General features: G+C 34.2%; 1 protein-coding gene across 1 annotated transcript in view; it reads left to right on the top strand.

Annotated features, from left to right (window-relative positions):
• Positions 1-6,862, top strand: part of Gyf (GIGYF family protein Gyf) — a 39,763-nt gene extending 32,901 nt beyond the window's left edge. Inside the window, exons 16-23 of the mRNA XM_067131720.1 lie at positions 760-856; positions 1,765-1,947; positions 2,503-2,691; positions 3,300-3,467; positions 4,072-4,210; positions 5,594-5,851; positions 5,986-6,212; positions 6,700-6,862. Of these exons, the coding sequence (XP_066987821.1) occupies positions 760-856; positions 1,765-1,947; positions 2,503-2,691; positions 3,300-3,467; positions 4,072-4,210; positions 5,594-5,851; positions 5,986-6,212; positions 6,700-6,819 (1,381 nt within the window). The 3' untranslated portion in view covers positions 6,820-6,862. The remainder of the gene's footprint in view (positions 1-759; positions 857-1,764; positions 1,948-2,502; positions 2,692-3,299; positions 3,468-4,071; positions 4,211-5,593; positions 5,852-5,985; positions 6,213-6,699) is intronic.
• The last annotated feature ends 7,453 nt before the right edge of the window (positions 6,863-14,315 follow it).

Below are 14,315 nucleotides of genomic sequence, written 5' to 3'. Positions count from 1 at the left end.
ACAAGTTTGTCGTTTGAGATAAAAATTTTATACGTTATACATGTAAGCATTGTAAATATGTTAAATATTTAAGAAGATACTCATCATGTAAATTATGAAAAAATCATAATTTATCTGGATGGACTTTCCTTTTGTCCTTGATTTTATGCAGCACTCTACATTCGCTTATTGTTAATTTACTCTCATGCAAGGCATTTCATCTCAGAGTGGTTATCTTATTACCTTTACTTCACATCTTGCAATTGGAAAGTTAATCAAGCATAGTAGTGAATTCGTTCAGGCTGATGAGTACAGTACTGGCATTGTAACAAATCATTAGCAGTCATGAGCATTTAAGTTTGCTCATGTATGATTGGTTTAATTTGCATTACATGTACTTAGATTATATTATGATTTAAAATGTATCTTGTAATACAGTAACTCCCTTTCCAATTTGGCCAGCAGATGTCATAATATAGTAAAACTAAATTTGTTCATATACGAAACAAATCATCGGTCTTAACATAAGGATAAACTTCTAGTGCCAGCTAGAATCCGGTAAAATTAATAAAATTGTATATGCAAGGGACTAGTTAAATATTGGTATTGTAACCCTCCACATAGTTAAATATTTGTATTGTAACCCTTCAGCATCTTGAGGCAAGTATACATGTCCTCTAAGTCCATTTTAGTCCTGTCCCGTTCAGTTTGGCCAGTGACTTTTATGCCATCTTAACACAAAAATATTGACTATCTTCCATTTCATCTTTTAATTTCCAGACGAGAAGAGGAAGAAGAGGAAGCTCGACATCAAGCGCAAATAAAGGAGGAAATGAGGAGGATAGCACTAGAGGAAGAGAGGAGACATATGCAACAGGTGTGTTATTGTTTGTATTCTAAACTTTTTGTTAAGATTAATATTTTTCTCATCGTTGTTGATAGGCTGGAAAGATTTTTTTTTTTATTTTTCTTGGAGTTGATTTGCTTATGTTCAGTTCTTAGCCTCTGACAGCATTATTAACATTTGTCAGATTTGCTTTTATGGGGTTACAAATGAAAATAGTTCTCTGCACTCTTGGCATATGCACTCTCCAGTTGAATTTCCATCTGGTTTAGGTTATCACCAAAGCCATTTCCTATGATTTCTTGTGCTGGCTTACTGGTGTTTACCTTCCTACTTCCATCGTTAACTGATCCCCGTCTCTTCTTGTCACATATCCAAACAATCAGTCTTTGAGATCTCATCTTTTTTCCAGTTGGCAACTTTCTCAGCAATAATATGAGACTACTATACACATGCCATGAATTTAGATGTCTATGTTCACCCCTTTTCAAAATCTGTTTTATGTATTATTACCTGTGTGTTTGTTGCTGAAGGTAATACGTGATTTAAGTTTACTGATTGGATACTTACATTTTACAATAGTTCAGTAGTCTATTGCCACTTCATCTGTGCATTTGTTTTCTTATTGCCTCCTCAAGTACATTCTTCATAATCCAGTGTTCCATAGGTAAGAGAAATGTTTTATGAATTTGTGTATTTTATATAAATATTGTGGTGCTGGGGCCCCTTTCAGGTAAGGTCGAATTTTGGGTAAGGTGAAGCCGGATAACTGAAGGACTATTGTAATTTAAAATTAACAGCAAGTTTTTTTATCTACAAAATATATATATATTTTTTTTTTTACTTTATCATTAGTTTTTACTCAAGGAATCCTTTGTTGATACTTTTTTTTTCCATTTTCATTGGGCATCATTCTTCAAGACCTCTTTGCTCTTTTTCAGATTGAGGAAGAGGAGAGACAGCGGCAAGCCAAAGAGGAGGAGCGGCGTCAGCACCTTTTGCAAGAGCACATAAAAAACATGCTACCTGCTTGGAACACTCCACCCCCGGTGCAGGCACCGGAGGAGGCACCAGCACCTTCTTTAGTAGATATTCAACGGGCACAAGAAGAGAAAGAGAGAAAGGTTTGTCGTCCTTGTGAAATTAATTGGGAAGTTATGGAAAAGTTTGTCTTCCTTGTGAAATAAATTGGGAAGTGATGGGTGGGGAGGAGTCAGTTCATAAGTGTTTACTTGTGTAATAGTAAAATATTTTAGATTTTGTGGTAACAATCCAAGTAAAGCAGCTTGACATTTGATTATTGCTTTAGTGCAAGACAGTATGGGAATTTGCATGCTGTATTTCCCAAGCAGTTTTTTTGTGATTTAGTGTACAGGCACCTTTATTTTGGAAAAGCAAAATTAAAATTAAGAATAAAAAGATTATACAGTATTAATAAAAAAAAATATGAAAGTAAAATTGGTTAAGGACAAAGGACCTTTTGCATACTCCATATATTTCAAATACTGTATACAGTACAATTTAGATGCAGTTGGATTAAAGTCAGTTAGATTTAAAAATGTCCGGCACTTGTATGAGCAGATTGTATTGGGTAAGTGGTGAACTTTTTTTTTTTTTTTCTTTCAATTGCATAGTATTATTATTGAGCAGTTGACTGAATGCATAACCCTTTGATTCAGGAAAGGGAAGTTGAACAGCAGTTGCAGCAACAGAGACAGAAAGAAGCTCAGAGACAAGCTGCAGAAGAAGCACGACAGAAGAGTTCAGGCCTCAAGTGGGCAGCGATGGCTCAAGCCAATCCTGCAACTGCTCAGCCTGTTAAATCGCTTTTAGAAATTCAGGCAGAGGAAGAAAAAGAGCTTAAAAAGGTACTTGTTTATATTGTGCTTCCCTGTAGAATGTTTAAAATTTGGCTTTGATTTCTCGTTCACTTTCTTATGACAGATTTTGTATTCAAAAGTAATTTTTCATTTTGATCATGTTTAGGAAGAATGGAATCAGACTAATGTATTTAGCTCCCGTGTCCTGTTTATTCCACTAGTACTAAAGAAATTAGGCACTTGACCTCCAATTCTCAAAGGGTGCACTGGTGGCAGGATTTTGAAAAATTATCAGAAATTGGTTGTTGATGTGTTTTGACAGCTTAATATCAAAATATACAGTACACATGTTGAAGTTTTATTGCTAAAAAAAAAAGTCAGTTATATTAATAATATTGTTCACTGCTTTGCTGGACAGTACAGATGGCTGAATGTTGAGAAATTATTGAAAATTAGTCACTGACATTTTCTACAGGTAGATATCAAAAAAATGTTTCAGAAGTTTATGGCTCCGACTTTTAATATGATGTAAGGGATGATGCATCAGTTTTTGAGTATTTGATTTTGTAACTTCTTTGGAGGAACATTTATGGCCTAGGGCATATTTGTATTTTATATATGTCTGTTTTCAATTTTAAAGTCCTCTTTTGTTTTAGCGGCAGGAGAAGGAAGCTGCGGAACGTGCTGCTGCTGTAAGTCACATGAGTATTGGAGCAGCAGGTGTTTGGGGTTCAGCAATCTCCAATCTCTCTTGGGCCAGCCGTGCTTCCAGTGGTAGAACGTCTTCCTCGTCCACGTCAACCAGTCAGTCAACTAGTCAACAAGTATGTGCCTGGTCTTTACTATAATAGTAATAATAAATTTTTTTTTATTTTAGGCAAGAGACTTTTTAAGCACTTTCACACTGAGAGAGCAATACAACATTAAGGTTTTATATTTTTTTCAATCTCCTGGGTGGTGGCAAACCATGTAGTATTCCCAAGCTCACAGATGGAGAATATATATTGGCTTCAACTTGTATTTATTAAAGTAGCACATTTCTATTATGCTTCACCAGTACCCGTGGAATTGTAATTTACATGTAGGTGATAGGCAAGCTGAGAACATATACAGTACCTTTAAATTCAGTGATTTTCACTACGGTATCATTAAGTTTACAAGTAAGTATTACTTGAGCCAAACTCCACTGGCCCTCAAGGTGATGCTTCACTAAGTCATTTGGGTTGTTTCTTACTCTCTCTCTCTCTCTCTCTCTCTGAAAATTTAAAAAAAGAAATGCATTTTAATATTAACAAATAAAAGGTTTTTACCGTTTAGGTATGGTGTTAAAGAGACAGGCAGTTGTATTTGTAAGCAAGGTGCATGTGCTTCCTGTGCTTTCAGGTTTAACTGAGTTACTATCAATTGTTCTTGCATTCTGTTTATCAGTGGGGTGGATCAAGCAATAGCAGCTCTGGAGGAATATGGAACAACAACAGTCAGCCAGCAACAACCATACCAACTCATTCTGTTTGGAACAATGATCATTCTACCATATGGAATCAGGCAGACAACTCTACTTCAGCAGGTAATTATTTTTATTTGAATTGGTAACCTCTGTTGTATTCTGGTCTTAGCTTTTAGTTATTAGTAGAATATTTATCATGTGAATTAAGATTAGTAGAACCAGGCTGCTAAAACATTGAAGAATATAATCAGATTGTTTCAGCACAGCCCCATTAATCATATCAAATGTACTCAGAGGATATGTTTGGACCAGATGTTCATTTATACATATTTTAGGTCTTAGAATGTCCTTGAACTCCATCTCAACAATGTCCCCAGACTCCTGCTCAGTAGTACTAGTTTTCCATGTTGAAAATATAAAAAAGTAACATTTAATTCACATTGTGTTTGTGAATCATTCATAAAATTAAATACAAATGCAAAGTGAGAAACATGAAATAGCCTACCTGAATGCCAGCAGTACAACTTTATCGTAGTGACACATTTCATAGTTCCTCATTGGACGGGTCGATATCGTTCTTGGCTAGCACTGTGCTGGGCCCGCGTTCGATTCTCCGGCCGGCCAATGAAGAATTAGAGGAATTTATTTCTGGTGACAGAAATTCATTTCTCGCTATAATGTGGTTCGGATTCCACAATAAGCTGTAGGTCCCGTTGCTAGGTAACCAATTGGTTCTTAGCCAAGTAAAATAAGTCTAATCCTTCGGGCCAGCCTTAGGAGAGCTGTTAATCAGCTCAGTGGTCTGGTTAAACTAAAGTATACTTAACTTTTTTTGACACGTTTCATAGCAATCAAATCAATCATGTCCACAGTTATAAAATATCAAAACATCAGTCTGTGTTTCCAGGCAAAGCTATCCTAGTGATGCATAGCTGAAGGTGTTCCAGATTATTCTAACTATTATTGCACCAAGCTAAATATAACTTGTAATATTTACTGTACAGTACTTTGCAAGGCATTAAATGTTTATTAAAAATTTCATTCTTTCAACACTCTCCATTTTAAAATAATCATTTTGACTAAATCAGCTGATTGGACATTGAAAGACCATGAGTCTAGGCATACATACAATTGTTGGGTTTGTATAAAAAGCCAGTTTTGTGTTGTAAAATTTGTTTTCATATCTCAAAGTTACCATAATTTTTGCAGTGGTAAAACTAAATTATGTAAAACCCTTATGATTTAGGAGGGGGATTATTCGAAATGTATATTATCCATTTTTGGCTTTCTGAAAAAGATGGGAATAAACTATGTAAAGCTGTAATACTGTTGCAACAATAGTAAAATAATCATGATTTCTCTAAGATAACTTTATTTGCATATAATTTTCTTTCTACTTATGTACTGGAGCAGAATCAGTTGGGTAAAGTAACCAGAATCTTGAAAGGGTATATTGCCAAATCTTGTATGGATTTGCAATTTAAAAAAATGTGATTGTTCCAGGAGGCTTTTGGGATAATCCTGAACCTGCAAAAAGCAACAAGTCAGCACCAGCATCAGGGCGGACCCCAACAAAACCAACCAATGCTGGTAACAAGGGAGGTTCAGGAAACCAGAACAACAACCGTGGCAAGAAGAAAGGAAAAGACGAGAGCGATGCCGTTAAGAAACTCTTTGCTGATAACATGTCTCCTGCTGACGATTTTACTCGCTGGTGTAAAGGAGCTCTCAATACTCTAAAAGTTCATGCTTCAATAGACAGTAAGTAAAAGACTTCCATTTTGTGTGAGGCTCCTTTTTATTTTTAATGTTCAGTGTCTCTTAATGTTCAAGTATTTCCTATATTTTCACTATATTGGGAAAGTGGTGGTTGACGTTTAATTTTAACCTTTCAGTTCCAACCTTTGTGACGTTCCTAGCGGAAGTGGAATCCCCTTACGAGGTGCATGATTACATTCGATCTTATTTGGGAGATAGCAAGGAGGTTAAAGAATTCGCAAAACAGTACTTGGAGAGACGTAGTAAGGCACGCAATGCCCAGAAAGAGCGTACTGTAGAGGATGATATTTTGGCTCCAGCACCTGCCATCAATCCTACTTGTACAGAGTTCCAGGAAGTTAAGGTACGGTTTTAAGTGTTTTGAATACAGAACAGGTCAGTACTCATTGCATGGATGCTAAGGGGTTCACTATCATATATGCTGTGTTTGTTTCTAGGATAAGGATGTAAGGCACAAAAAAATATGTAATACTAGTTTTTGTTTTAAATTCATTACAATGCATTGAATTCATTAAATTAAATCTTTGAAATAACAGGCAAATAATATTTTTCATTTACACAGTTATGGAAATCCTAATGGCTATCGTCTTTTCAATAAAGCAGACTATCACTCTAGTAATGTCAGACATCCTTTGATGTTGGGCATTCATCAAAATTGCCTCAAGTTTGGGTGGTTATCTATTTAGGTTTTTTTACAAAATATTTTATAAATTAGTTAAATATTAGTAGGAATTTGAGTTTAATTTATTCTGGCTTTTAACAGAATAGTGTATCAGCTTTTATTGTAATATAGGCTAACATAATATAACTTCTGTTATTTATTTTTACAGCAAACACGCAACAAGAAGGCAAACAAGAAGAAGATGCAGAAAGTTGACAACAGTATCCTGGGGTTTAGTGTCTCATCTAATGAGCGCATCAACATAGGAGAGCGTGATTATGCCGAGTGAAATTCCCTCACTGTAACCTCAAAACAATAAAGCATAAGAAAAAGTCCATATTGTAATGGGAAGTATACTTCCTGCGCCACACCATTAAGTGAATTGTGGCGAATCACTGACTTAAAAAAAAAAAATGTTTAAAATAAGACTGTGTGCTTAACCTTCTGAGGCAGTTGTGACTCCTTGTGATGTTTTGGGCCCAGTCTTAGCTGGAGAAATGTTGGTAACATGGTTGTATGAGAAACTCAGTTTTCCAAAAAGTAATGCTAAGATGTTTTCATTATCAACATTTCCAACTGTGCTTTCCTAGATGGAACGGCAAGATTCGACAGTACAGTATTTTCTCTGCATATACCACAGCCAAGGAAGCCATTGAACAGATGAAAAGTGTTCAACTCAAAGTATTTGTTTGTTAAAAATCAGCCAATAGAAAAATTATACAGTATTTCATTAAAGTTTATATACATATATATATAAATATATTTTTATCATATATTTGACTCAGGTGAATTGTTGTATTGGAATTTTGAATGAATTCCAGTTTAAATTGGATTTATCTTTGTTTACAACATAGAAAAAATACGCATAAGGAGTTAATTGTATATGATTTTTAAGGATAGCATGCTACTAGGGGACAAACATAAGTGCCTGGTTAAACCCATTTCACGTTTATGCAATGGAAGAATGTTGTGTAAATATTTTTGAATCTAACTATATTGGGTAAAAGAGAGAGTGTGATACGGTCACTAAGTAGATTAGCATAGAGTACTGATGGTAGTTTAGAGTAGTAGTCAGTTTTAGATTTTTTTTAGTCACCCTCTACATTTGATCTGCAGAAATTAGAACAGGTATAAGTAGCAGTAGTCTGATGTTTTCCCCTCGTGACACAGTAGAAAATGTCGGATAACTAGATGATGAGTGACCCCTTTTAATAAATGTGGAAGACATATTCTGGTCTTGAAAGTGAGATGTAATCTTCTCTAAGTCATGCAATACTCCTGAAAGTGAACGGTCTCACTTCAGAATAATTTCTCCTTTTCAGTACCATGTTGAGGATCACTCAAAGTATTAGAGCTTATGATGGCTCCAGACGAGGAGGCTATACTTTCAGTATTACAAATTTTGTTTTTCCTGTCATAATCCCAAAGAGTAATTAACCTTACATGAATATTTCAATAAGAAAAAGTGAAGTTATATGTACATTGTAACCTTGGGGTAAGTTTTAACAAGGGTTTAGGTTTTATTGGGTTTTAGCAAAATTTGTGGTCAGGTAGGTTCTTTACTGTTTTCATAATCATACCAGAAGTATTTATTTTTATTATTCAGTATTTAGTTTAGGACAGTTGAATGAAACAGAACATTTAAGCAATTTATTTAATTTTTTTTTTCAAAAGATCCTTCATGAAAAATCATCTCAATACTCAAGGACAGATTTTCTCTCTCTCTCTCTCCTTTTCTCTTATTTTAACATGTAAAGACATATCTGTTCATGTAGCAATCATCTTGGAATCAACCATCTCATATTCCAAAGATTTTTTCTCCATTCTTTCATAATAATTTGTCAGCAAGGGTCCCCTTGTCTACAGATACTGTAGAATTTTGGGGTCTACTGAGTATATGTAAAGTTACTTTGCTTTGCGGTGAATAATTACTTTGGGTGCTAAGGACACATATTTTAACAAACATCACTTTTTACTTATTAATCATGAAGGTTTGCAGTCATATTGGTTGAAAGGAAAACAATCCATTTTGAGAAATGAAACTCAGAGATGGAAATCTCATAACATTTCTGGTGTTTGCCCTGTTTTTACACAGGAAAGGTTAAGGGAGAGTACTAGATCAGTGTTTGATTAAATACCTTCTTGTTTTACAGTGTTTCACAAATTGTATTAGGAGTAAAAAGGGTAGATTTTCTCAAATTGTGAATAACTTCTTGTTAAGGGTTAGTTCCTAAGCTTATTGTAATTCCTCAGATTCATATTTGTGAGCGCGATTGATATTAGAGGAATTGCAATAGGATATTTACCTATGACAATTTCTCTCACTTTTTCTCTCTCTTGCTTATCATAACTATAAAGGAATGTATGAGGTACAATGTTAAGGGTTGCTTAGAAGTGAATTGTCCCCTAGTTAGATGCTTCTCTGTAATTACTCATTTCATCAAGGAATAAGATTATTGAGGGCTTCAGGTTTCAGCCATTAGTTCATGGTGGTGGCATAAGATGAACTCGATCCTGTAAAGTATGGTGAATTTCAGTGATGCTTTATCTTCCTGAAATTTTTTTTTCTTTTGAGATTAGATTATCTGTGATATAAGACCATTTTGCAAACCACAATCAATCAGGGAAATGATTGTTAAAGTTTTGTTTGCCAGTTTTCAGAATAGTTTTAATTGCATTGAAAGGTTTTATCATTGAGCAGTGTTTATTTTATATTTTTTACTCCAACTTCACACGTAACCCCTTGGTGGATCTTGGCCTATTAGGATTAGACAACATCCTGAAATGATCCATCCAGAGGGATGTTTCTCAAATATTTGCTGAAATATGCATTTTCATCCATGACAGGTATTTTGTCATCTGGCAGGTGTATGTTTAGGTATAAAAATATTTTTGTAAAACATTTATAACATGCAACGGAAGGTTTTTGATTGATATAACAGTGTATGTATGTTTTCATATAACATGAGAGTTTAAGGTTACAGGTTTTATAAAAGGATAGCTGCATTTTTTCTTTTCTAGTCACAAGTTCTTTGTACTTTATTTTGTCCGGTGGTGATGGTGATTATGAAATAAATATCTGTATGATGAGTTTTTGAGGTGAAATACAACAGTAAAATTTACATTAAACATTTACATAGTTTTTTTTTTTTTTATGAAAATTTTTCAAAATAGTATGGTTAAACTTTTCAAATAGTAAAAAAATTGCCTGTCAGTAACTTAAAGCAGTTCAGTTCAAAGTAAAGTTCATTTCACTAACGATTTGCCTTATGAGACTGCAATACTTGTTGATTTCCTACTTGAGACACTATCTAGATCTTTGTAATAATTTCTTTGTAATCGTTTTTTAAGATGTCACAATTACATTTATTGTATGCCCTGTATCTACCTGTCACTGAGTGTCTCATATTTCACTTCTCATACACATTGGGTACAGATTATTTCATACGCAAGTAGTGTAATTGGATTTTAATTTTTTTCTAAGCTGTTTATATTTGGCCAATGAACTTGAAGGGTTTTCGTTTTATAATTGATTACAGGAGTATGTTAATTTTTTTTTACTTTTATTTTCTCAGAGAACAGACCCCTCAACTAGTCTATAGAGAACTTGCCTGGTTTAATTGCTTTATATAGCTAACATGCTGCTCATTTCTGTTGAACATCTTTACTTGAATATTTTAATATCACTAGCACTGGAAAATTGTATTTTTAAACCAGTTCAGATTTTGTCACGATGTCAAACAACGTGATTTTTCAAAATTGGAATGATGTACAGTATTCAAACCCGGCTTCTAAGCTTTTCTAAAGTTAAGGTTAGTGAATTGTTTTGTCATTGGGAACCATATTATTTTATATTTGTGTATTCATAACTACTTGGATTTTGTGGTATGGTGTATCTGAAAAATTTTTGAACATTTATTGGCTCAGCAAGTCTACTTTGTAATTGGGGGACCTTTAGTATACAGAACATTTAACTACCCCACAGTGTTTTTGAACATATTTGGTCTTTGTTTGGAAAGTTGTAAAGGGAGCTTTTGATAGAGATTGCTTGTAAAATGCAGAATTCTTTGGAATTAGGTGGGAAATAGTTGGCTTTCAACTGCAGAGGGTGGTATGCTACAAGACTAAGCACGGAAATATTTATGTGGGATAAGCCTAAGAGTACGTTAACTTGCAAAGCAATTTTTCTCAAAATAGAACATCCATTCTGAAATATGTATACTGTGTATTTATGCTATTAATTATAATATTGTAATAATGAAATGGTGGTATGTTTTGGAAGAGATCGAGTTGTACACAAGGTCATTGAATGGAGGCACTTTTGTCTGGTATACAATTTTTTTTTAATACCATCAGGATCAGGGAGTGGTCATATATATTCATTTGTTTTCACTTATTTACTTAGACTGGTGTGAGGTTTGCTATTAATCTCTTATTTTCAAGGGCTTTCAATAACCTGGGACTCTACTGCAGTAATACTTTTTTTGTTTAAAGTGCCAAATTAGGTACAAGTATGGAACTAAGTGTATTGAGTTTAAATTAAAAAAAAAATAGTTTTTGCATGTGGCCATGAGTATTGAAATTCTTAGGGAGATCTTGAAGTATGGTCTTGAATGGTTAACCAATTCAATGTTAGAGACTATTGGATGTCACCATGAGCTTAGGCATCCTCAAGCATTGGTGTAAGTACTTTGCACCTGTTTTGCATTATGTTAGTATGTGGAATTCTGCCCAGTTGTAAGAACTATACCATAGAATTGACTTACTAACTTCCTTTGTCCTTCCCCATTAGCATATTTCTGTGGTTCATTAGTCATTTGATCGTGACTGACAAAACTTAATTGTAAGCTCATTCCGGTTACAATTTTGAGTATTTTTACCTATGCAATCTCACTAGACTTCCTCTTCTTGGGTGTAGGCCCATTTTATTGGTGGTTTTCGCTACATATTTATTATTTATTTGGTTCTTATCATGCCTGCTTGCTTCTGGACAACTTTAACTTCTGTTACGTTGCCCATTTGTTAGTACTGTATTTGTTGAATGGACCTTTCCATCATGCTTAATTGGCAACATAAAAATTTGAAGAATAAATGTGGTTTACTAGTCATTTGCTTTATGTAAATTGCAGGTTTTTCAATGCCTTTATTTTATCATTCTAAATACTGTACGAATCATGAGTAGATGTTGCTGATCCATAAAGACTGATTGTGAAACTAAGATTTTAGTAAATGGAACTATTCAATGCATACTGTATATTGTAGAGCGAAAGTTAGAAAAGCAGGAATTTTTCTGGTCCGTTGGTTAATAGGTTATGAACCTTACTGGATCTACCTGTTTGATCTCAGATAAATTTTTATCTAATATTTGTAGCCATGTATCAAGGTTTCAGTGGTCATAATGAGCCTCAGTTTCTGGGTTCAAGGTCATGTCCTAGCATATGCAAGTTGAATGTGGGAAAACTACTGTATTTAGAGCTGTTTGAGACCAGATAAATTGGCCTTCCATTCATCTGATAAGCTTTTTGTTCTGTATATAAAGTAACATCCATTCATCTGATAAGCTTTTTGTTCCGTATATAAAGTAACTATACATTGCAGAAGTTTTAGTAACTATAACAATGAACTAAAGGGATTCAACTGATTAAACTGGTAATTAATCTAAACAGTTAATTGATAATAATGTGAATCAGTTACTGTTTTCACCAGAAAAAGTTGACTTTACTAGACACCACTTTAGATGTGGAAAATTACTATTATTTAATTTTTTTGGTAATCTTTCTTTGGGGAAGGCTTTTCTACTTTTTCATATGTATGAAATTCTGCAATCATTTAATACTTTGTAGTTACTCTCTTAATTTGAGAGTTTTTCAAGCCCATTTGTTATTCAAATTGATTAGATTTTCCTTCCATTATTTGTAGACTGGAAAAAAACTTGGCTGATATAATGAGGGATGTTGAATAATTATTGTTTCTTTGAAGGAAAAACTTTAGCTATTCTGCTTGTTGTCATAGCATGAAAAGCCATATTCACATCAATTAAGAGGTAATATTTCATTGATGTCTTGTTCTTATACACAGAAACTATTTAAAAATCTTAAAGGCTGCCAACATTAGAGATATAAGAATGATAGAATTGCGTGTACACCTTTGTAAAATGTTTTCGCAAACCAATGATAAATTGATGTCACCACTGTAATCTTTTGTTAAGGAAATGACTGCTAGTCTGTGTTTATCTCATAATATTGTTCCAAAAATTCCTTGTAACTTGTGTGCTTTGTAAAGAAAAGGCTGAGCTTTATTTATTAATGGAAAAGTTGTGTACACAGGTATCTACCAATCTCTTGAAAGTACTGATATTCCTTTGAAACTAGAGAAGCTTTTTTTTTTTTTTTATTTTTAGAGCATTCCATTAATGGTATTAAAAGATTTAAAGTATCAGAAATGTTAAATGAAAGGAAGCACAGTATTTCATACATTGTTGCCTTAAAAGTTTTGTCAGTGATGAATGCTGTATTGAAAACATTGATGCTTATCACTTCCAGTGAGTGTTGCTCTCTTTTGGTGATTTTTTTTTTTTTTCTACATTCAGTGCAAACAATATCAACTGTCCAACTGCATCTGCCTATTGTGGAAATCCTGACTGCTGTGTTAGAAGTGAGTATGCTACACAGGATAAGATTTCTTTCGGGGTATTCTTGGCTAGAGAAATGTCGACTGGACTCGTAAGACAAGGACCAAGGAGAGAGTGTTTATTTATTTTATTTTCTTTGAGCAGTGATCCATGTCACATGCTGTCTTCCCTTATGTTGTGTGGTGCATGAAGACCGTTGAAAGAAAAGGCCAGAAGGACTGTGCCTATGTTGTTGAAAATAACCGATTTGGTGCTCAAATCCAGAAATTCTGGAATCCTTAATAAAAAAAATCCAATTTAAAGTGCTTTTATTCCTTTCCAACTTTTTCATAATATAAAAACATTACATTGAAGCTGATTATATAAAGTAATGTTCGTTAGATACAGTTTCAAGTTGAATAATGAAACAGTCTTTGAGGATTACCAATACACTAAGTTTTCACAGAAGACTGGTTACCATCCAGTTCTAAAGTAGCGTTAATACATTTTCAAAAGGGTTATAATATATCCAACAACTTACTGAAAACCTTTTCCAAGTATGTTAGTCTACCAACTAAACTGTATAAAATAAAGTTTCACTTACGGTTTGGGCTTGTGGTTTTCCCAAATGCCGTTTCCTCACAGAAATATTAACTTATCTTCCATCATCACTAATGGGCCTCAAAGGGTGCGGAACACTTGCAACCACCAAATAAATCTTATTCTTAGCCTGTGCATGGTTACCCTCCATAAGTACGCCACACGGTCATGTTCCGAGCTGACTTCCGCCAAGAAAAACCTGAAAACCTAGAGAATCCACAGAAATATTAATATTACACTTCACAGTAAAATGGAAAATAAAATCCCATAATTTACATGAATTACAATCGAACAGAATTACGGCCAACTGCTGGAACCTATGAGGTTGTTCAGCGCTAAAACTGAAATTAACAGTAAAAAGGTTTTGAAAGGTGTAACAGGAGGAAAACCTTGCAGTTGTACTATGAATCCAATGTAAGGAGCCGGATTAAAGTAAGATGGAAGAAAGAGAATATGAATGGAGATACAGTAAAAGGAATGAGAGGGGCTGAAGGAACGCTGCAAAGAACCGCAATCAATGCCTACAGCACACTACATGAGGAGCACTGAAGGCACTATTCCCCTACGGGCGGAAC

This window comes from Macrobrachium rosenbergii, chromosome 30 (assembly GCF_040412425.1).
Source record: "Macrobrachium rosenbergii isolate ZJJX-2024 chromosome 30, ASM4041242v1, whole genome shotgun sequence".
Classification (NCBI taxonomy): Eukaryota; Metazoa; Arthropoda; class Malacostraca; order Decapoda; family Palaemonidae; genus Macrobrachium; species Macrobrachium rosenbergii.
Note: the sequence above shows the minus strand (reverse complement) of the source record. Positions and strands in the feature narration are given on the sequence as shown.